The sequence below is a fragment of the Anticarsia gemmatalis genome, chromosome 3 (genome assembly GCF_050436995.1).
Source record: "Anticarsia gemmatalis isolate Benzon Research Colony breed Stoneville strain chromosome 3, ilAntGemm2 primary, whole genome shotgun sequence".
In the NCBI taxonomy this organism is placed as follows: domain Eukaryota; kingdom Metazoa; phylum Arthropoda; class Insecta; order Lepidoptera; family Erebidae; genus Anticarsia; species Anticarsia gemmatalis.
Genome location: NC_134747.1, coordinates 12189356 through 12212272, shown reverse-complemented (window position 1 = coordinate 12212272; position 22917 = coordinate 12189356). Strand labels below are relative to the sequence as shown.

The 22917-nt window shown below is 33.7% G+C and overlaps 1 protein-coding gene across 5 annotated transcripts in view; it reads left to right on the top strand.

Annotated features, from left to right (window-relative positions):
- spir (spire type actin nucleation factor) overlaps nt 1-22917 on the top strand; it is a 224094-nt gene that overhangs the window by 44353 nt on the left and 156824 nt on the right. For all 5 annotated transcript variants that reach the window (XM_076136634.1, XM_076136631.1, XM_076136633.1 and 2 more), the window contains exon 2: nt 6765-6802. In XM_076136634.1, coding sequence (XP_075992749.1) covers nt 6765-6802 — 38 coding nt within the window. The remainder of the gene's footprint in view (nt 1-6764; nt 6803-22917) is intronic.

Genomic DNA, 22917 nt, shown 5'->3' with positions numbered 1-22917 from the left:
TATCTCGGAAATATAGAGTCCACAATGTAGTGATTTCAAACTTGTCGCTATTGCTGATCATGATCAATCAATGCTCAATCATTAAGAACATTTGTGTCTAACAAAAATGACCGAAATATTTGTATTTGTTTTTAATTATTTTTGAATGTTTTACATTAATGATTAAGCTTAATCTAAACTTGAAAGAGTGACAAAGTATTGATCGACCGGTCGTTATATTCAGAGTTCATTTATTCCCTATTACCAGCTCTCATATACATTGATCGGACATCTAGACGTTATGTGTAAGAATGATTTATTACAAAGAAAACTTACACTATGAAAGTGTTGTAAATTATACCCTGTAGTAAGATTAATGATGTTTAAGAAGTTTGCATTTTCTTTAAGAGTTTTTATCGGACATCGGAACAGGGTAGGTATTGAGATAGATTTTAAATGGGCTGCCTCTAGTGTTGCAGAAACAGATATCGAAGTTTAGGGTTCGATTCCCATTTCGGGCAATTTACCTCGGAGTTTGGTTAAAAGCTTAGGTTAATACACGTACCAATAGGTTTGTTTCTAAATACGTAATTATATCGTAAATGTTATAATAAAAATAAGTTTGGCCCACAAAAGTATTCTAAACTACTGCCCGTGACATTGACTGCGTGATAAGACTTCCCGTGAACTTACAACTTAGTTCCGAGATAAAAGGCATCATATAAGCTACTATGTAAAGCTATTCTCGGGTTAGTTACTCTTCCTCATGCCTACATTATCATTAGTATAAACCATCACTCTCACTTTCCACTCTCTCTGAAAAGCGGCCAAGTCATCGCGCCAGCATTTCCTTGGCATAATATCGTCATTTTTAAATAACTACCTTCTTGAATAAAACATAATAATGCATTGCCATATACCGCACATTAATATAAATGACACTGTTCTTCAAAGATCTTAATCAAAGTTAACCTATTAATGTCCCTCTGCTGGGCAAGGATCGCCTTCTGTAATAAAAGAAAAACAGAAGTAAAGTCCACGTTGGCCAAGCGCAGTTTAAGAACTTAGCATACCTTTAAAATAACTCTCGGAGAACCTCAAAAAACAATTTGAAATAGCGCTCAAGATTCATGTTTTAGAGTTTGGTTACAATTATGTCAGTATTCACCCTTAGCGGGAAATACCCAAAAGGGAATTTCACAATCAATAATCTAATACCTACGTTTTAAGACAGTCCAATGTACGCACTTATTAATGACAGTTTATCAGTCGTATAGTGCGTGTTTATATTTAAGTTATCAACTGTTGAAATTATCCGTTGATAACGTGCTCGGTTCGCGACCTGTGAAGTCATTAGTATATTTAGAAGATAGGTATTACCGAGGTTAGACACGTTGGCGCTTGTGTTTGTAAACTTGTGTTGTTGCAATGTGATTTGAATAACTGGTTGCAGTTATTGCAGTATTTATAAATAAGGGGTGGAGAGAAGCTTGTTGTCTTAGCTGTTTAATTTGTGAAATTTCCTTTGCCACTAACATAAAAGAATGCTTAAAAGCTCCCTTATAAGGCTTTTTGAATATCGCTTGGAATCTTCAATACAAAAAATGACAGGAATGCAAGCGACATGTCATAATATCGGTGCATTGAGTTAAATATACGGCTGGGTTTATAGTTACTTTGGATGCCCTAAGTAACTCAGATGTTCTTGCAAATTATATTCACTCACGTAAAAGATTAGAAAGGCGAAAATATTCCATCAAAAACAGTTCTTCTAACTTAAATATTAAACCGTAACGATGTACTTAAAACTAAGTATATAAATACTTCTATAATATGTTGAATAATTCTACTCCGTTACGAATTTAACTAAAAGTCTGATGCGTGAACAATTCTCGTGAAACGGTAGGTCAATAACCAGTGCTGTATGTATGTATGGTGTTATTTGTGTACGAAATAATGAAGAGATTGACGAAACGACAGCTCATGTAATGTGGGGTTTCAAATGTAACAGTTTTACATAATAGTCGGCTAGACAGATGTGTCGATCACCTTTGCGTAGTGTAACTACCGTAAAATGGGTGTACGACTCGTTACAAGTTTATTGTCATTTTACTGAGTATATGGTTTATGTTGCTACTGTTACAGTAAACATTTCTTGGTTTACATGATTAATATTTGTGATATGTGTGAACAATTGTCTTATATTTGTGGCATAAGAAAGCTTAGATCGATGATGTAGTATTTTTGATAAAGTTCAGGGCTTTTAATGAGACTTAGAAATATACAAGTGGAGTGTTCATCGACATTTTTGTCATAGATATTTTATTAATTTCTGATGCACAAAAAATCTGGGATTAACCATATTGTTGTACATTTCCAAATAAAGCGTCAAATCGAATACTATCTACAACTTTTAGGATCATACAAATATAAAATGAAACTGAACATTTTTGCTTCATACACATAATAGAACACTATAATAGTCTGCAAAGTCAACAAGATACAGCTCTCATTAGTAGCAGCTCGTAAAGTGTAACGTAGCGCAAATACTTTCAGATGCACCAATAGAAAATGTCTCCGAGAATACTGTTCTGTTTGTCTGTTCGTATGTATGTTGTGTGTATTGTTGTTGATGCTAGATCGTGGAATAATGTTCTATTGAACTGTCAAGGTAAAAACAATTTACTGTTTTAGGTCAAATAATGACTCTCAAATTACGATAGTACTTTGATGCATTCAATGTCTACATGTTTCATTAGAGTTCCCTTTGGTGGGTTTTTCATAGTATTAGTAAATTTAGAGACAGTTCCATAAAGATTTGGTTTAAATAAGACCCATTATAATATTAAGTGTACAAGACGCGAGAGTTTAAAAATCGTTTATTTGTGAAGTTAATTTGACTTCAATGTATTTTCAAAGGATTTCTTTAAGCCAGAATCATTTAAAACACTTCATTCTATTACAAGTCTTCAACAAAAGTACCAAAGAAAGACCTAGTAAAAGTTATGAAGTTATTTGCCTTGAACTTGACCTCAGTATTTCAACGTTAACCTCCCGAGACCATTAAGAGTTGAGACTGAAAGCGACCGACATTTCAAAGTGAAATAATTTAGTTCAAGCTTTGAATATTTAAATGCTATTTCTACTAACGACTAGTTTCATAGTTTTTAGAAAAGTGTCTGATAACCTATCCGGGAGATAAAGTGGCAGCAAATGAACAATGTATAAACAAATCTGTCATAATTCCGCGAGTATGCATAGTTGATAACTAGTGTACGTCAATTTGATATCCACTAAGTACTACCTACATTCCAGCTTTCATATAACATATTACTGACTATCATTTTAGAAAACAAACAGTGTACAGAATAGAGACCATCAAACGGTTATCAACTGAGATACACAATAGTCCCACTGAACACCTGATTCTTTTTATAAGTGGGAAACCTGGGTATAAGACTTTTTACATTTTAGTTTCTATTATTAAGTAAAAATAAATAAAATAAAAAAAAAGTGTAGTTGAATGTTCAACTTGATAAGAATAGTATAGCCGTATTTAGTCTTTCCGTAAGCCGATTTACAGCTGCTGTTTAATGAAGATTAGGGGCTACTAGCGGACAGCTTTTTGGCTTGCTTTCAAAACGTCACGGATATTAAGCCGTAGGATAGGCGATTGATATGCTATGACTGACAAATTAAAGCCTTTAAAGCCACGCTGGGAAGCCTCGGAATAATGTTCGTATTGGCCAATAGCTACAGAGTTAAGCTACTATAGATTTTAATACATTGTATATTTGTTTCATAACCACGTTAACTGTGATTTCATACTTAGGTTTAGTGCGTTCTGAGGATTCGACTGATTCGGTCACCCAACCTTTTACTATCCTGACTACAATTCCTGCACTCATCTTTTGAAGCTCAGATGAGTTTTCTTTGAAGCTAGATAGATAGTCTAGGTAATGCGTACATTAACTAACTGCATGCTTTCGATACTTTTGAAATGGCTATACATTGATGCTCTGTTTTAAAGATTCGATAAATAAGGTAATAGTTACCGGTTCATGTGTACGTTTTAAGTGTTTTCTAACACTGAAAACGTATACTATACTTACCTTGACGAAATACTTGCTGTAACGTTTTATTTTGTTTATTCTTAAGTTTACATAACATACTTATGATAATGATTTTTATTTTATTTTGACAGTTTATTTGTGTACAGGTGCCCAAGATACAGGCCTAGCCTAGTTTGGGACCTATTGTTAATCTTATGTAACTTTGTACTTTTTCTGGAAATAAAACTTTTTATCTTTTTTTTTATCACTGAAACATGTTATAAAGGCACTTTAATCCGTACTATAAGAGGCGTATCGCTGAAATCAGGTCACGTCAGGTGCGCTGGCTAGTGTAGTAGCATGCAGTGATTGTGTTACGTGTGCACCGTGAAATTGTCGCTAGGTCGCGCGGGGTCGATGACCTGGGCTGCTGATATAAGCGATTTTATTTTTATTTATTCAGGGAAAACAAACATGTTGTTGATATAAGCCATTTTTCTACTAAGTTCAATGTGGGAGTTACGTATCTGGGGGCACGGAAGTGCCCCCGCAAGTCGAGCAAAAAAAAGCGGCACGGCCGTACCATCCTTTTCTCGAAGCAATTCGGGCTATTTTCGACCCCCCTATAATGTCGTTGTGGATAAAACAAGAAGCCTGAATTTTCAGCATCTAATTATTCATTGTATAAACACGGTATATTTAAAATTTCAGTAAATTTGAACTAGTAGTTTAAAAATGACAACTTGTTAAAATTTTGAATTTTGTCACTCACTGATTCACTGACTCACTGACTCACCGATCATCAAAAGTCTAAGGTACTTCTAGCAGACTTAGAAGTGTAAAATTTAGAATACAAATAGGGTTTAGTGTCTTAATCATGGGAAAAATTCAACATTTTCTAATTTCGGTCCAGTTTTCTAAATACACTAACTGCAACATTAACTTTGTAATCCCATATAAATGTATAAGATTACTAGATTACATTTGCAGTTAAGAATCATTATTACTGTAGAAAATAATAAATAATAGGTGTAGATAGGTACATACAATATGAGGCATAACGGGAGGGGATATAAGGTGGGTAAGGGTGTTTAGCCCACGAAAATGAAAAACATTCCCATAGGAAAATATGTTGAATTATAAGAAAAAACGTCTATCCATACAAATTGGACTTATGTTCGTTCTACAAAAAGAAGTGAGATGCCACCAAAAACATTCTGTAAAAACCTCAAGTCTCGCATCTCAGTCTTTCTGGCGTAAAAAGTGGTGAGATCTATATAGTACCAAGTCGATTAATTTATTTCGTCTCTACTTAAAGGACCTTCTGTCTTAAGTTATTACATAAGTTATTATCATGCCAATATTAAAAATATTTTACGTTTAAAACAAATAGATCGACTTGGTCATCGCATGATTACACAAATTCGCCATTAAAATTTCAGGAGCATTAACTTCTCGTCGTGCTGTGTAGTGTAATACATACAAGTCATGCGATGGCCAATTCGGTCTATTTGTTTTAAACGTAAAATATTTTTAATATTGGCATGATAATAACTTATGTAATAACTTAAGACAGAAGGTCCTTTAAGTAGAGACGAAATAAATTAATCGACTTGGTACTATATAGATCTCACCACTTTTTACGCCAGAAAGACTGAGATGCGAGACTTGAGGTTTTTACAGAATGTTTTTGGTGGCATTACTAATGTGTGTGATGATTGAGCTGGTAGTGTTAAGGTGAAGATACGAAGGTTTGGTTTTTGATGGGTTATCGTTAGCTTTTTATGCTTTGTATGATGTAGATGTTGGTTTTGTTAAGTATTTTCATTCGTATTTCTCGTGTTAAAATAACCAAGATGACCAAGGTCATAAAGTAAAGCTTGCAATGTTATTGAGTCTTGGTTTTGGATCACATTTGTTTTTCTCAAAAACTTTTCACTGAGAGTATTGGCTGATGAAATCAGACTCTTCTACCTACATAGTCATTATTAAGGCCTGGTTTTATTTTTCCTTATATTTTCTCACTGAGTACTAACGAAATTAGACTCTCTGTATAGTCAGAATTTTGGAAACTTAAAATGATGTTAACTCAAAATGTTCATTTCCTAACAAGAAACCAAGCAACTTTGTAGAACAAATTTAATCGAGTCTAATTAGTTCAACCTAATTCAAATACAACCTAGTACTTGTTCTATCTGAAACTGTAACATAACTTAAGTACGTCGTGCACTTGTAAAATCATTAACCCCCATTTCAGTGCTATGGGTTAATAGAGTGTATCGAGACTAGTTATGTCACGCGGCTGCGTCTGCAATGCGACTGAATCTATCTTATTAATATTTAGGGCATAACGTAGCACACATTGCTGATTCTATGGCCAAATTACTGTCATTATTTTCACAAACTAAGTAAGTTTTGTGAAAGTTCTTTCGGCATATTAATTTGCTTCTTTTTAGATGATTTTTGTAGAGGACTTTTTATTATGGAAGCTTATGTTTGTAAGTTATAAGATGATTGAATTTAAGTTCCGAAGCGTCCAAATTACGAGGAAAATCTTGATAGATGAAAATCTATCAATGTTGATAAATGACTGCTAACTTATAAGATTACGTTGCCAAAACGTGTCACTTTACGAGATTAGAAGTTGATATCAATAACACTAGACATAGTAATTAAATACTATAACTACTGTTAAAATAGCTATGACATTAATGTTCAATTTTTTTGTTACAGATGACAGCAGTAGAGAAGAGGTTACATCAGAACAACAGGTAAGATATCCTTCTATACGTCAGTACTCATTTCAAAAAGAGCACATATAACATTGCAAACACATGACACATAATATGCCCTTTCAAAATTCCTCTACTGTTATAGACCTACAGGAGCTAGACTGTTATAGGATCATAGACATGTAGACTAATACTAGAGAGTTTTACCACGATATAAGCAATAGACCTTTTAGAAACTGCCAATCAAATATAAAGACCATTGAATAGTATACAAGATAATAGATCATCCAAACCTATCAACTTAAACGCCTACAGAAAAGTTACCACGAAATCAAATTCAATAAAGACTAATAAGATTATAATAACTACTTACATTTAAACAAACATATCAAAACTGACTAAAGAACATATCCTGAAGGCGGTACTTGTTCTCTATCTATTGTTTGTATAAACAAATGCTTGACACTATGAGGTCGACGGAGACACTCGTATTTGACCAGGTCGTCCGTCCACCCACATTCCGTCATATTTGCTTGTTTAGGTAACCTTTCTCCAACGCTAATATTGTTTGACACTTGTAAACGGAGGATTAGAGTTTAAACGATCTATTATTGTTCTACTAAGACTTTAGTAAATGACTCATGTGATGGGAATTTAGAATAGTAGAAGAAAAGTGATGATGATCATGATAGAGATTGAGGGTAAATGTTTCTAAAATGTATGTATGTGTATGAAGCATAAGAAGTTGGTAGGGATCGCAGTATGCGACCTTTTTTCGACTCTTACATTTGAGTAGCGTAAGCATCTGGGATAGGGTGGTTGTATGTATGTGAGTATTACTAAAATATTCTAAATAACCACTTATGATAAGAAAGTCTATTATCCAAAATAGTTCGATATTCGGTTCAGGAAAAGAGCTTATTGCTTTGATATTGCCATTTACTAGTAACATAATCAAATTGGGATCATTTGAGTTCACACAAATGATCCCAATTTGATTATTTTTCTGTTTATGCTTAGGACCACAGTCCTGATCCTACCTTCTAACGTCACCTGACACATTTACCTTTTCTCCCTAATAATAACAAAAGAAAATGTTATTAAGCAATTTTCCTTTATTTAACAGTCAGTACTTAGTGCATTTTGTGCGATACTTTTATTCGAAACCTTTAACCGCTAGTCCAATTGGTCGAAGGCAGGTTGGCGGGTGGTCACTGTCACTAGTCTACACTCAGCATGGAACAACACGAGTTTGTTAGATAGACAGAAAAATAATCAAATTGGGATCATTTGTGTGAACTCAAATGATCCCAATTTGATTATTTTTCTGTTTATGCTTAGGACCACAGTCCTGATCCTACCTTCTAACCTCACCTGACACATTTACCTTTTCTCCCTAATAAGAACAAAAGAAAATGTTATTAAGCAATTTTCCTTTATTTAACAGTCAGTACTTAGTGCATTTTGTGCGATACTTTTATTCGAAACCTTTAACCGCTAGTCCAATTGGTCGAAGGCAGGTTGGCGGGTGGTCACTGTCACTAGTCTACACTCAGCATGGAACAACACGGAATGGCAGATAGGCGTGATGACCTGGATGCTTCATAAAAGTGAAAATGTGAAATTACAAGGAGGAAAATGTTTCCTTTGTCATAATTCACAACAGTTTTGTGCACGTTCTTTCCCAATTTAATTGGAGATAATGTATTTACTCGTGTGGTAGTATGGTTCTTGAGGATGACTCTGTGTCATAAGTATACTAGAACTTTGCTATTCTATGTCTCGGAAAATTTTTCGGAAGGCTTGAACGATTCGCGTGAGACCTTAACACGGGAGACCTTAACTAGAAGGTAATTTAAAAAAATATTTGATTATCAGAAAAATATTTTCAGTTCAAAAAATAAATCTTCTTGAAGGACATAGTTGAAAACCGCATTCGAAACACCAATCGGCTGTAAACACCGCACCTTATTCAATTCTTACATCGACAAAGTACGATACACACGTACACCATGTCACTTAAATTAACGAAGTGCAATAACAACACATAGATTAGATAACTACGGTTAAATTTACAACCGCTGTAATCTTTAACCCAATTTCTACATTATCTCGTGATATCAAACTGTGTTTTTGGTGACTATTATTATGGTGTAAATAACTTTCTTTTGAAATTATGTAGGTCAGTGTTTACTAGTAGGAGATTTATGACTCAAAGGCTGTGTCGATTTTGAGTAAACAATCTGATATACTATTATACGCCAGGCTTAATAGTGTCAACTTGTTACTGTACTACATACTTCAGCCCTAATGGAATCAGTATCGGGATTTTCCATTCTTGATTCGATCAAAGTAGTCATTAGTTTTCCTATACTGTCCTATTAGTGTTGTCCATGTCCAAATCAAGTGTTCATAAGGTAATCACAGTTAATGTAACAAAATAAAATTGTAGATGTAACACTCTTTATTTTTTTGCTTGAGACTGTAACCTGCATGATTATGCACATCGTATATCTATAACAAAATTTAATGAAAAAGTCAATAAGTTTGTAGTACAATATAAAGTACTCGTATCAACCTTATTTCATTCACAATCTTAATCTGAACGAATAATTTCAATTTCTAATACAGTCATAGAACCATAAACACAATAATTAGATCCGATCACAGCACGCATCAGTGTTTGTACATTGATTTTGTAATTCACGATCATTGTGAGGCACAGGTAGTCGACCACCATAGGGATACCTCACACGAAGATGGTTGTGCGTGTAGTCGAGGAGCTGACGACCAGAGAACGTTAAGGCTTAGATGGACGTATAAAATAGAAGCAAGGTTTTTGCTTCAACTCTGTATCAGTCGTTAAGTCTACGTTTGATTATACGAACTAAGTACATACTAATATTAGTACATAGGGTAAAATAAATACTACTATATTGGAAAGTCTTTTCTATAAAGACTGCCTGAATTATGTATATTGTGAACTTTTATTTATTAAACACAAAAATCAAGTACACAATCTAAGACCAAGTACATCATCAACATATCTATTCCTCAATTAGAAGGACCTCTAAATTAAATTATAATCAAATATAATAAAGAAGAATTTAGGATCATCAAAATCATCGTGAAGCGTTTAGTTGCTCTACCAATTAAAGTCTTCATTAACAAAGTCTTCACTAAATGTTTGATTTTCTATTTATCCATCTCCTTACCTATACAGTGCTCATTTGAGTTGAACACACAGTTAACCTATTTTATGTCTCGATGTTTCAATTCAAGCGGAGAGTACTGAGTGATTTAGATGTGCTCATTTCTACAGGATCATGTGCCTTGTCGATACAGTTTGATATAGGTTTTTAACTGTATGATATCATATAGAAAAATTGGTTGAACCTCAAAATGACGTATATTAAGTCCATTTCTTTCTGTTTTAAAGATAAAGTGATGACATAAAGTCAATTAGCTAAGCGGTTTTTTCATTTAGAATTGCTGCTGCAGTTTTTTGGATGGTTTTTGCTCACAAACTGCCTAACTATGTTACACATTTCGGAAACGCGACCTAATGCAGAGCTACAACTGTCGCAAGAAGAACTAAACTAGACAACAAAACATTAAAAATAAAAAAAATATTCAACCAGTCCATGCCAACTTATTACACAGTTTATGCATTAGAAACTATGACACATACGAGCAACAATTTCCAAAATATTTGCACCCAAGTGTAACGCGAGTCAAGGACGCGTGTCGTATGAACCTGCAAACGTATGAATGAAATCGTAATACAAACGGAATATTACGCAAACGTTACACTACAGTTCCGAATTATATCCATAATTATTTCTGGGCTGTTAATTTTGCACGCAAGTGTAACTGTAGTTGTTGTTAAGGGTCTAAGAAATGTTTAGGTCCCGTTTGTTTTAGAACAATGGGATCTCAACGGTGAAGTATTTAGATAATTGTATTGTAATGTTGTAGATATTTTGTGCTTTTGTGTAGAAATAGTAATGTTATCTTTTCAGTACTAAAGTATAAGCCTTTTTCCTGTGGCTCTGTTCTTGTATAATATTGTATTTATGTGATGGATAAAGCCAATGTCGTTCCGTGGTAAATAAGCTATCTGCATACTGCCTCACAATAAGACTATGTGTTATAATCTTATAGAGTCTGATGTAGTTAAAATTTACCCTTATTTTACCTTGCACCTAAATAAAAAGGTGCCTACCAAATAGTGAATAACTTGTGACGTTGTCAACTTTGAGTAAATTTAGACCTAAATAAATAAATAATAAGTATATATTTTGGTAAAAAAATTTGATAAATGTAGACCTAGAAATGTGTTTGATATCTTTCGATATTTTTTTATTTTCTTCGTGAATAATAAAGTAGAATTTCATTTATAAATGTCAGCGACGTCAAACGTTATTGAAATCATATGTCAAAGTGATGTCTCTTTTATGGCGAAGCGTTTGCCTCGTCAGCCTTTACGTGTGGAAACAGTCGATCGAGGCTTACTCGGTAAGGCTTTTTGAATAATTTAGCTTCTATTCCAGTGCCTGGAAATAGATTGTCTTTTTTGTGGTAAAGGATACGAACTTTTCGGAGTTAGGTTTTTTCTAATGCAGGGTAAGAAACCTTTCTAAGAGTTTGCATTAGTGGGTTTAGTATCTTTGATTATTATTTTAAGATAGGTTAGTGATCTTATTGTCGGAATTACTTGGGCATTCGATATGCTTGATGTGTATATTTCACCCCCTTTACTCAAGGATGTTTCGCTTCATGAAAGTTTCTTGCCAACTTATTTAGAGAACGCTAATATAAAAGAAGGGATAATAAATGGACCAATAAATGGAATCAAATTGAGAAATAATTAGGTTTCTTCTGCTCCCGTTTGAAAATAAACATCAAAATAATATATTATCAATTTAATAAATAATCTTACCTAAACTAAAAGTGCGCAACACAGTAAGCACCTGTCTATAAAATAAAGCACAAGTAGTTCGTAGCGGTATCACAAGTTAGAGCCGAGTAGCCGGTCGCATCAATCAGCGTGATCGATGCTAGCAGAACCGCCTGATTCACTCGCCGGACTTTATGAAATGTTTGTTTTGATAAGCTTCTGCGTTTCAATCTAGGTTTATTGGTAGTGCTGTTTGATTTCTTGTGGCGACTGGATCTTGGACTATTTTGTACACCTTACTTCAGGTAGGCATAGAGGTTTTTGAAAATCGTTTGAATTGATATGATTTTGTAATTGCTAGTGATTTATCTATACGGAAATATGTTTCTTGTATCATTTTTAAAGTGTTTTCAAATACGTTCGTTTAAGAAAAGGCGCTGTTAGGAATTACAGGATATCCGGTTCGTCACTTCGCAAAACTCTTTGTCATAACATCCATCATTTTTATTCAACTGAAACTACTCGTATTGTGTTCTTAGAAACAGCATGCGATGATCGCTGACATAAACCATCATTGTAAGATGCCATAACGCATTCATGCAACAAATAACAACTCAAACGCAACACATAACAATAGGAATTCTCACAGACGAACACATTTGCTAAATTGTTACCTAGAAAATTAACTTCCAAAAGAATTTCACGTAGTTTTATATAACACTATTCAATCGCGACCAGTTTTCAAGGATACTAGCGTTCTGGGTTCAATCACATCGCTCGCGGTGAATGAAATACAATCCGACCTAAACTGGTGGCTAGAGATTTCTTACATATCCGATCCATGTTCAGTCCACCACAAATCGGTTGAGTTATTAAGGAGCCTGTGAGAGGACCAGTGCTGCGACTTTTTGCGATAAGTATCGATACAAGCGAAAGTGAACCGATTGTCGGTATCGATGTTGGCTTATGGCCGCAATCTTTCGTTGTCGAACACTTGTGGGAAAAGTATGGCGAAGAAATATTGTACGTCGTTTGTGAATGTGTTCATCTTGACTTTGTATCTTTAGTAAGTAGAATGATTTTACTTCTGTGTCCAAACAAACATTTAAGAAAGTTTAAAAGTAAAGTTTATTTCATCAATTTGTAATGAGAAACAATATTAATTTTAAATAAACAACAACAGTCTAATTAAAGAACATGTACAATAGCAGTATTCTGAAGCGGTAAAGTAATTTGTACTACGCGTCGAAGTCATGTGAATTGTAGCACCTGTAGACACAAAGACGGCATGTTACGTTTACACTTTGACCTAAAGACGGCTTTGGAATAATACGCAATTTAAACTATGGTATAATTCGATGTACAAAATATATTATAAGTACCTCAGTTATTATACTGCATTTTTTTCATTACATCTTAAGTGTTCATAAAAGTAAATAGTAGTTATTCAATTTATATCTATTTTCGGGGAGACCATTGCCCAGCAATGGGACAGTAACAGATTAATAAAAAAAATGGTTAAAGAAATGTATTTCAGTCAGTCGTATACTACCCTTACTTCGTTTACTAAACGCACGATCGATAAGCCGTAATTACTAGAAATACGGTATGAAATATTGAATTTATAGTGCAATGCAAAAGCTCGATACCAACATTGAATTGATCTACACGGGCAACCTATCACGTAAAATTATATCAATTTCACCGAATAATAAAAATAGTTCCAATTAGCAGGAAAATGTATAAAGGTTGGAAAACGATGGGCAAACAGATTTGGTCAGTGTTTTAATTAACTAGTGGACGTTGTCATAAAGCTCTGTATTTAAGCTAATTAGGTTAATTTAATGAATACATCGTTGCACGCTTGTAATCGCGTATTATAATTCGTGACTATTTATATCATGTTAATTGAAGCTTTAATGTAGTTGATATTTAGTGTTACCTTTTAAGGTTTGCCTTTGATGTGGGTATTGACTTTGTTTCAATATGAAAACGCATTATGGTATTGAAACTCATGTTTGAAATTTAAAAATGATTAACTCATGTCTTAACTGTTCCAAGTAGTAGATATTTTTGTATCTGATTTCTCCTTTTTCTTTGCGCAAATTGAAAAATAGTTACCGACGGCTAGTCGCTTCCTGTCAAGTGCAATGCAAAAGTTCACGTATTTATAAAAGTATTAAAAAGAAATGAACATTTTAAACAACAACGAAGGCAAAATTATGTTAATGAACTACTTAACTAAGTACTATTTTCTTCTCTAAAATTACTTAAAGTAGCTTTAAAAAGAGCGAAGGCTCTACGATCTTGTACCAAAATATTCAGCTCGTCGCGGGTACGAGACTTAACAAAACCCTCTAAATTATACTTCGTAACTTTAAGTTGTCTACATTTTAGTTTAAACTTCACCGACGTCTTTCATTAAGAGCCATACCGTTGCCTTAAACTAGTTTTTCATAGGAAATGAGATAAATACGAGATAAACTTTAATGTATTTAAATACTAGCGGGCTGGGCTGGGGGTACAATTATGTTCCGTTGATTTCATTCCCTTTGGTATTTTGTTTCCATCGATCCCAGACAAACCTTGTCCCGTCAGTTGCAAACATATTAAAAAAAAATTACCCGATTTCGTTTGTTCAAAAGTTTTGCGCGTACATTCATTTTTATTTATATAGATAAAAGACTGTGTTATTTGGTAACAAAAATGGCAGCTGCGTAGTATAAGAGACACATTCGTTTATACATAAATGTAAGTGCATTAACATTTTACAAGGTACTAGTATAAAAAGTGCTTTACATAAAAATGTTACATAATTTCCCGCTCAAAGGCAGATGCGGGGCGGAAATTGGCGCAATAAAATTGAAGTTCATGGCAGGAATTGACCTACTTCAAATTGCAATGGAAAATAACGTTACTGTATAAATCGTTATGAATATAATCAGATGTGCAAAATAGACTATTTGACTTGATAATATGCATTTTTTATTATTTTTTAAGTGTGTAAGGCCCGTACTAAGTGGCGTTCTTCAATCTCTGCCTACCTCTATAGGGAAAAGACGTGGTTCTTTTATATGTATGTTCTATGACGTTTTAAAAGTTCTCTTGTATTTTTTTTGTTAAATACTGTTTAATATGATATTTCGTACATTAGCAATATTGATGCTCACGTTGGCATTCCTTCAGTGCATTGACTTTAATACCGTTTTCTTCAGAATTTGTAATCTAATGAGATCTCTTGAATGCTTAGAGTGAAATTAGGCCTGAGAAGAGGTTTTCCATCTATAACTGCGATGAGTCGCTCAGAAAACTCATTGGCTATTTAAATTATCTAAAGAACTGCTCGGCGTCCATCATTAATGCAATATGCACTCCAAAGGCTTAATAAACATCACAAATCTCCCGTTATTATTCATCACGTTAAGCTTTTAGTGAACATTATCGAAGTTCATAGATTACTGTACAACCTGTCGCCGACTGGTTTACGCATTAGCTTTGACATAGAAGCCTTATTAATAAAGTAAATACGCCTATGTTACTAGTTATTACCTATATTTGAACAGTTATTGATTGATGAAGTAAATGATGGTTGATGGTGATTGATTTTGATGTATTTGCGACTTCCTATGTGCATTAATAAATTGTAACAGCGTGTCATTACGAGGTGACTATTTTATTTTGAAAAATTATATTACACAGTACTTACTGAATCTCTTACAATAATTTATTGTCAAGTCATAAGTGTGTTTAAAAAACACAATTTTATAATTGATATTTCGATAAAAAACGTATGTTATCCACAAATATTGTAATCTACAAATATTTCATTAACCCTTTATGCGTGAATAACGAGTAATACTGACATTTTTAATATCGAAACGGCGGTAAGATAGTTTTTGCCTTATTTATTCTAAAATGTCTTCAAGAAGTGTTATTTATTTTGCATCTCAAGATATCCATAGTATTTTATTCCACCAGTAAAACAAAATAGTCTCAAATTCTGAGTTAAAGTTATTTAACAAAACTCGAGCGGGACCGTTGAGTCATTAACGTCGAATGTTTTTGTACAATTATGTCCACGTTATGGTAATGTTTGTTTTTTATTTGACATTGCGATTAATGGGACGGCAGATGAGCTAACATTATCGTGTATCCGCTCATGTTTCCTGGTGACTATATTTCCGGTATCAAATTTTGAATATAGGTAGGTATCTAGTCTTGTTTAACTGTCAAAGGTATTGTTAATTTTTTTCAGTTTTTGTAAATCCTAAAAAGGAATACACTAGGCACTAAGCTACATGATATTTTACTAAATTTTTCTTAGTCTCTCTAGTATCAAAATGGTTAAGTCTAAGCCTAAATTATGTTAACGCTGAAATATGGATTATTTTTACATTATGTCTCTTACTGTATGACTTATATGTGTGTGTTAATTGAGACAGAAATGTAAAAATTCTACAGCTAGAATTTATTTCATATTTTCTAATGATACAGTTTTTTTTCGTCATCTGCTTAGTTAAGACGTGACTGAGTCTGCAGTCTTTCTGTAGGTGACTCGATGTCTTGCCTATTAAGCTACAACAGCAAAAGTTAGATCATTATGTACATCACCCCGTAAATGTTAATTTTACCTAACTTGAGAAATTACCCGAAATATTTCATTTAGTTTTTGTAGTCACTTTGATCTAGATGATCTTTTTTAACTAAAATTCGAAACGTGAGCATGAAATCACAATTTATGTTAGGACTTATAAAAAGTAAATATCTTTATACATTATTTTCTCGTTACGAATTCATTCCGGGTCCTCATCGTTTACGTACTTTAAGTATAATTATTTATAGTGAATCTAATTTAAGGGAATTTGTTTAATTGTTTTGTGTAGCTGTAGTTAGTTTATAATTAGTGTAACATAATAAGCCGTCTGCAAACAAATATGCTTGAGATTGTTGAAGGGCCTTGGGAATAATCCCAGGTTGGATGGAGTCATTATAGCTGTGTAGTGTTTGTTTTTCTACCTTAGTGTGCCAATTCAGAGAAAAGAAGAATTTTCTGCAAATATTATTTGTGAAGCATTGTTGTTAGATTAATATTCAATGTTTATTTTAACTTTTAAATAAGAAATAATATAATATGCGGGAATTAATGACAACATTAATTATACCTGGGATAACTGGACATTTTGGCGCAGGTTACATTTATCTTAGTCGCTAAATTGAGAGATTAATGTTCATCTACAGAAGTACAAGCTCAATAAAGACACTTATTACAAAATATACCTTAAAATTTTACAGCAAAAGAGTTGTAAAAACATAAAATGTATATACAATATAATTCATATCACAAAAGCAATTCTTCCTGAAGACTCGAGTTATTTAAATAATAATTGGTTGTTTCTCCCACGGCTCACTTAGATGGCCTGAATGATGTTCAAACTCTTTGGTATTTATTCTAGTTAATTTGACAGTTGCATGTTACGTTGCATTACGATGGACGAAGTAACAAGAGACTTAAGTATGCCATTTTACATTGACTAATTAGATCGTTTACAAAATGTTTTTGGGTGAGAAATTTTTAAAGAAAATAATTGTATCTGATTTAGCGGTTGGAGTTTTCAAACTGATGTCTGATTTGATAGTTTTGAGGACCTAAAACAGGTCAATTAAAACATGTACTTAACGCGTATTTTTTTTAGTTTTATTGTGTTGAGTAATTTATAGTCAGACCGAAAATGAAAAAAAAAACGAATTCTGAACAAATATCAATATTTCCCTGATCCCCAGATGGTTGCTTTCCTAATTAGCCGTACTTTGCCAGCTTGTTGGACCGAGGCCTTATCTCTTCCACATTGTTAAACAAGTGTAGAGAATGGTCGTAATAGAGTACAAAATTATAATAAATACCATCCAGCCTACTTAACTTTTTCTAGCCCCTCATCTAGTCCAGTTCAGAACCATCTATTAAATCCGGCCTTCATATAAAGAGCCCTACGTGTGGTCTTCTCAAAATAGCCGTACTAGTTAAACTACCTACAGCGTATGAACTTAATCAAGTAGATCTATGGTACGGGTATAAAGTAGGAGATAGATACTAGATACCGCATGTTTTACATATTGAAAAAATATGGGCCAATATTTTTGTGATAATGACGTCACTAAAATATTTTCTTGTGGTGTGGTATTGAAAATGATTTCTTTAATCAATTTAAAGTATTAGAGTACCTCAACTTTTCTAATTCTGTACCTGTTATTTTTAAGATTCTTATACATTTCGAAAATCCGAAGACATTGTTATATAATTATTGGTCAAGACTGTCAAGTTTTGAACAGACATGATGCGGCGTTATACATATTAGTGAAGATACCGGTCATTCACAGTCAAATTACTCGATAAGTCACCCGAACATGTACCGTCAAAACTGGCTTGAGTCTGCTGAAGACTTGATCTTTAAAGTTCAATGTGTATTTAATGTATACTCTGACTTGACGTATGCGATATCTAGCTTACTCAATATCTATGTACCAAAGGTAGTTATAGTCTTACACCTGTTTGGTACGCACCTTGCGTGGTGCACGTGTCGTGGAGTATGTAAAAATAGCGACGTCTTATCGTTCATTATAGTTTATGTAAACACATCGATCTTCTGATACATGCAATGGATAAATGTTTGCAAATAACATGTAATTTTTCATTATTATCGGCATGTACTGCCCCTGTGCAGGACAAAGGTTTATTGATTTAAATATTCGGGTTATTCCCTGAGTACCCCGATCCCCGAGGCCAAAGCCCGGAGAGCACCGATTTATTTCTAAAATAGTTTGTTAAGATAGAAATAAATCGGTGTTCTCCGGAACGGGGACCTCGGGAATCGGGGTACTCAGGGAATAACCCGAATATTCTGGGTTAAGAAAGGTTTAATGAGGTTTGTTTATTAGAAAAGTAGTAGGGCACTGGATAATACGGATTTTAGCTTTCTTGCCTTTCTGCATGTCCTTCCCGTCATACTCTATCGCGTTGCATATCAAAACTGGTTCAGCCATTTTGCAGTGAAATTAAACATAAAGAGCATCACTGCAGCATTTATAATATTAGTAAGTATAGGCTATAGGGTACAAACTTCGTGGGAATTGCAGCAGATTGCAACATATCTTATGTATTTTTATGAATTGCATGCAATTTAAAAGTTCAATCTACATATATTTGTTATACCTATATTACTGAAAATTCATCATATATTATAAATATTTAACGTAATAGTAGAATTTATGGAAAGTGTGCATTTTGTTTTCCAATAAGACTCGTCAAGGGTCAATCGTGATCCAAACAGCTCCACGTGCCTCTGGCCTCTGTGCCACTTACAAACGGTACCGTTCGATACTTATAATGATATATCATATATCAGGTATATGTAACGGCTATTCTACCTTTCTGGTAATTGGTCAAACTACTACCAAAGGTTTCAAGCCGTCGGAAAAGCTTTAAAAGTCTTGTCATCTAAGTTGTGTCTTACTTACATAACAAAATGTTGCTTTGGAGCAATGAGATACTCTTGAAGTCTAACCAACCGGTTACCCATCTTTGGACTGACCGTGTCACAAGTTTCTTAACCTCGCCTGTCGTCAAGTGCAACTGGTTCTCGAAAACCGCAATTAAACACGTTCAACAGCATATTATATCAACTCAAGCTGGCTTGATTGAGGGTCAATCAACGTAACAAAATCGTGTCTAATGAACGATAAAACAAAAGTTGTTCGTCATACAGTTATGGTAATAAACACTGATCCGCCAAACCTGTTGGGCTACCCGCTTTTTGTTTTCTAGGCCAAATCGCGGCTCCGACCAAGCATTTTATCTTTAAAGTATAATCTAATTTATTGGTTTTAATTCTAGCTTTTGTTGAATATTTTGAAATATAATTCTTTCTTTTGCTGTTTAAATGCTTTATGGTATCCCGTCCCGTCTTATGAAGTGAGAGATACGTAAATAAATATAAGTTGATAGTAGCCAAGCTTATAAATAAGCATGCATTTTTGTAGATGCGTGATTCATTATCCATACTTTTTGGGCTTGGCGGAGCAAACTCATTTTTTTATAATCCATTACTGTCCCACTGCAGGGCTAGGGTAGACTAGTATACACTTCTCTCTTTTTATTATTGTTCTTCTGTATATAAGCAGAAAATGTACAAAATTATATGACTTCACCTAGTATTTTGATATTTTCACAAATGACCACACCATTTATAATACTCGTTACATCAATACCCCTACCAATATTACAGCACAGATAACAGTTGTGCCACAGCTATCATCGCCGTCGAGTTTAGCCCGAAGGTGTGAATACCCGTGATAGTCCCACCTGACACAGTTAGATGACTTTACAGCGAACTCGAAGTAATTGCACTTGTCGACTTCTAAATATAGGACGATGGTAGGAGATCAACTAAATGACGTCACTTTGATAGAACTGCAATTTTCTATTCAAAGTAGTGTAATAATTTATTAATGGAATATTTCTAACAAATTATGCCTGAAATTGTTTCCTTCGTTCTTATGTATTGATAGTCATCACGATCATTCTGTAAAGATTAATTTCAGTTTAAAGTAAGAAATAGCTTTATCTGATTCTATTATTTTCAATTTGATTACAAACTTCATAATATAAATAAATTAGTATGCTCTAGTGTTAAGATTTAACATGTTTCGTCAATAACTTTTAAGCCATGGTAAATAGGAGAAATGGTACGTCTTGAAGCCTACAATATGTGTTATACAGACACATGAAAAACATTAACAACTATGAACTAACAATTGTATACATTTTGTATACATTAGGTCTTTCACATACAACATTGACTATATGGACGATATGAATAGTGTATGTGTAAAAGCAATTAGCATTAACATTTAAACAGTGAACCGAATGAAATAAATGATGTCATAATCATTTAAAATATGTGTTTTCCAACAAAACACCGCGCTATTTTCAGTGCCATAGCTTCAACAATTTTCCTAGAAATACTCGCAAAATAAGATAGCATTGGATTAATCAATATGGATCGATTGATAACCTTTCTAATATTATAATTACAAAAGCGTGTTTTGGACTTTGATAAGACTTTGATAAGACTTTGATATTGGTATTTTGAGATGCGATACGATTCCTTGAATACAGGGTAAACTCTTTTTTGGCAGTACACTTAAAATCTTCCTTCTTTTAAGAATATTAGTTTATGCCACGTTGGTAATTGGCATTACGTGCTTCAACAGCACACACTTAAACTTGAAATTATTATGAGTTATACACTTTTTAAGCCACCCTATTATATTCTGCTGTGTATATAATATTATAGCTATAAGCTTCCCAGTCGATATCATCAATCCACTACATAGCATTCTGTCACAAGTTCACACACCAAACGACGTTATAATAGCTTCTGGTACAAAAAGTGTTTATTCATTTATCGTCACAAGAAGCTAATCGGCTACTCGTAATAACCAGTATGTAAGCAATAGATTATCAACCACCGATAGCAGTATAAGTTGAAGATAAGCACGCAGTTACCGCGGTGTCGGATACACCGTTACCCGTTGATAGGAAAACTTCTAATGATTTGCAGCCAACAACAGTTAGGCTAAGATAGTTCCCAGGGCGGTCTCAGACCAGCTACAGGCAATCACTGAACTTCAATAAGCTAGATAACTTATAGCTTCTGATGGTAATTACGGGTTTTGTCCAACATGTAATTGAAAGAATGCCGTAAAAAATGAATGATCGAGTTCCGCGGCGTGAGATTTATTGCGTTTAATAACATGAGTGTATCAATTTTAATGATATGCAATTCTTTGTGGCTTCGTCACATTAGTGTCTTAGTTTGAAGAGTGAAGTCGATTAAAGTCACCGTGCTTTTTAATTCCTACATTTCTAATATCATTAATTGACCGTCAACTTAGTGTCAAAGTAGTACAAATCGCCCAAGCTTTTGTTACGTATACACGACTTTATAAATATACGAACGTATCTATCAAACAGTTGCATTCCAATGCAAAATATTTGCATAAAATAGAAACCGCTAGATGAATGCGTACAAATACTTCATTGATTTCGCTCTGGCCAGTCTCTAAACTGTGTAAAACTGAACCATTAAATCTTAAATATGAGAACCCATGTACGTCTTGGTTCGCTATATCTTAATAGAACGTTTCTCAGCGTGGTCGCTATAATGAATGTTAAACATAAAATGTTCGTGCAAGACTTACTGGTATCATTTCTGTCACGCCCGCTTATTCCACCTAAACTTTATTAACATGAACACAGATTTTAGCATCGTTAAATTTTGCATCGACAACTTTACATTTACATACATTCATCAATAACAACTGTTACTCCATTTTCATCTTTAAAATCATTACTCATAAAGCTTGGTTTCACTTTCTAAGTTGTGTCGCTAAATTTGAGATATGTCTAAGTATTTGTATTGTTAGAATTTTGTCTAATGTTCTCAAAGATCACTCCCACGGTTGGGTGTGCGTTGATCATTGTCCGTTCGGTCCCCTGAGACAATTCTTGACCTTGTTCTAAATTTCCATGTAATATACTCGGATTGAGATCATTCGCTTTACCTGTTCGTTTATTGTTTTCATAATTTGTTTGTGCCCCTGTTTCATTGCGTGCCTACTTATTAGGTTTATCTACAAAAATGTTATCTTTCTAATACCATGTTGCAACACGTATAAACAGTGTAAGTGTACCTCAATTATCGAGATTATCTGTGAGAATTACGTATGTATCTGATATTACATGATTTGCATTCTTTATTACTTTAAATATAGAATTTATAAGCACGAGCTGTACACACAGTTCATTAACCCTAACATTTTTTTATAAAACTAAGAAAAGTTACGATGTTTTCCTGAATAAAGTTATGACTATTAATAATTATATGTATAATATATTAATATTAAGCTTAATAGTTTTATAGTCGGCTTCCGTTCACCTCATTATTGGCATATCTGATGCTCTATAAACATTCGGTGCATAACTTAATAGATGATTACTTAGATTCAAATCATAGATTAAGTTAATGCTCCACGGCGCGTTGCTTGCTTTCGTATGTTAATTAAAACGTCTGTTTTGTAACAGAAGGTCGTTTTATTTTATTTTAAAACTGAGAATTAAAATGCTTGAGATTTTTGAATAACGATGGGGATATTTGCGGCATTCGATAAAGAAAGAGCTGTAATGGGAATGGAAGCG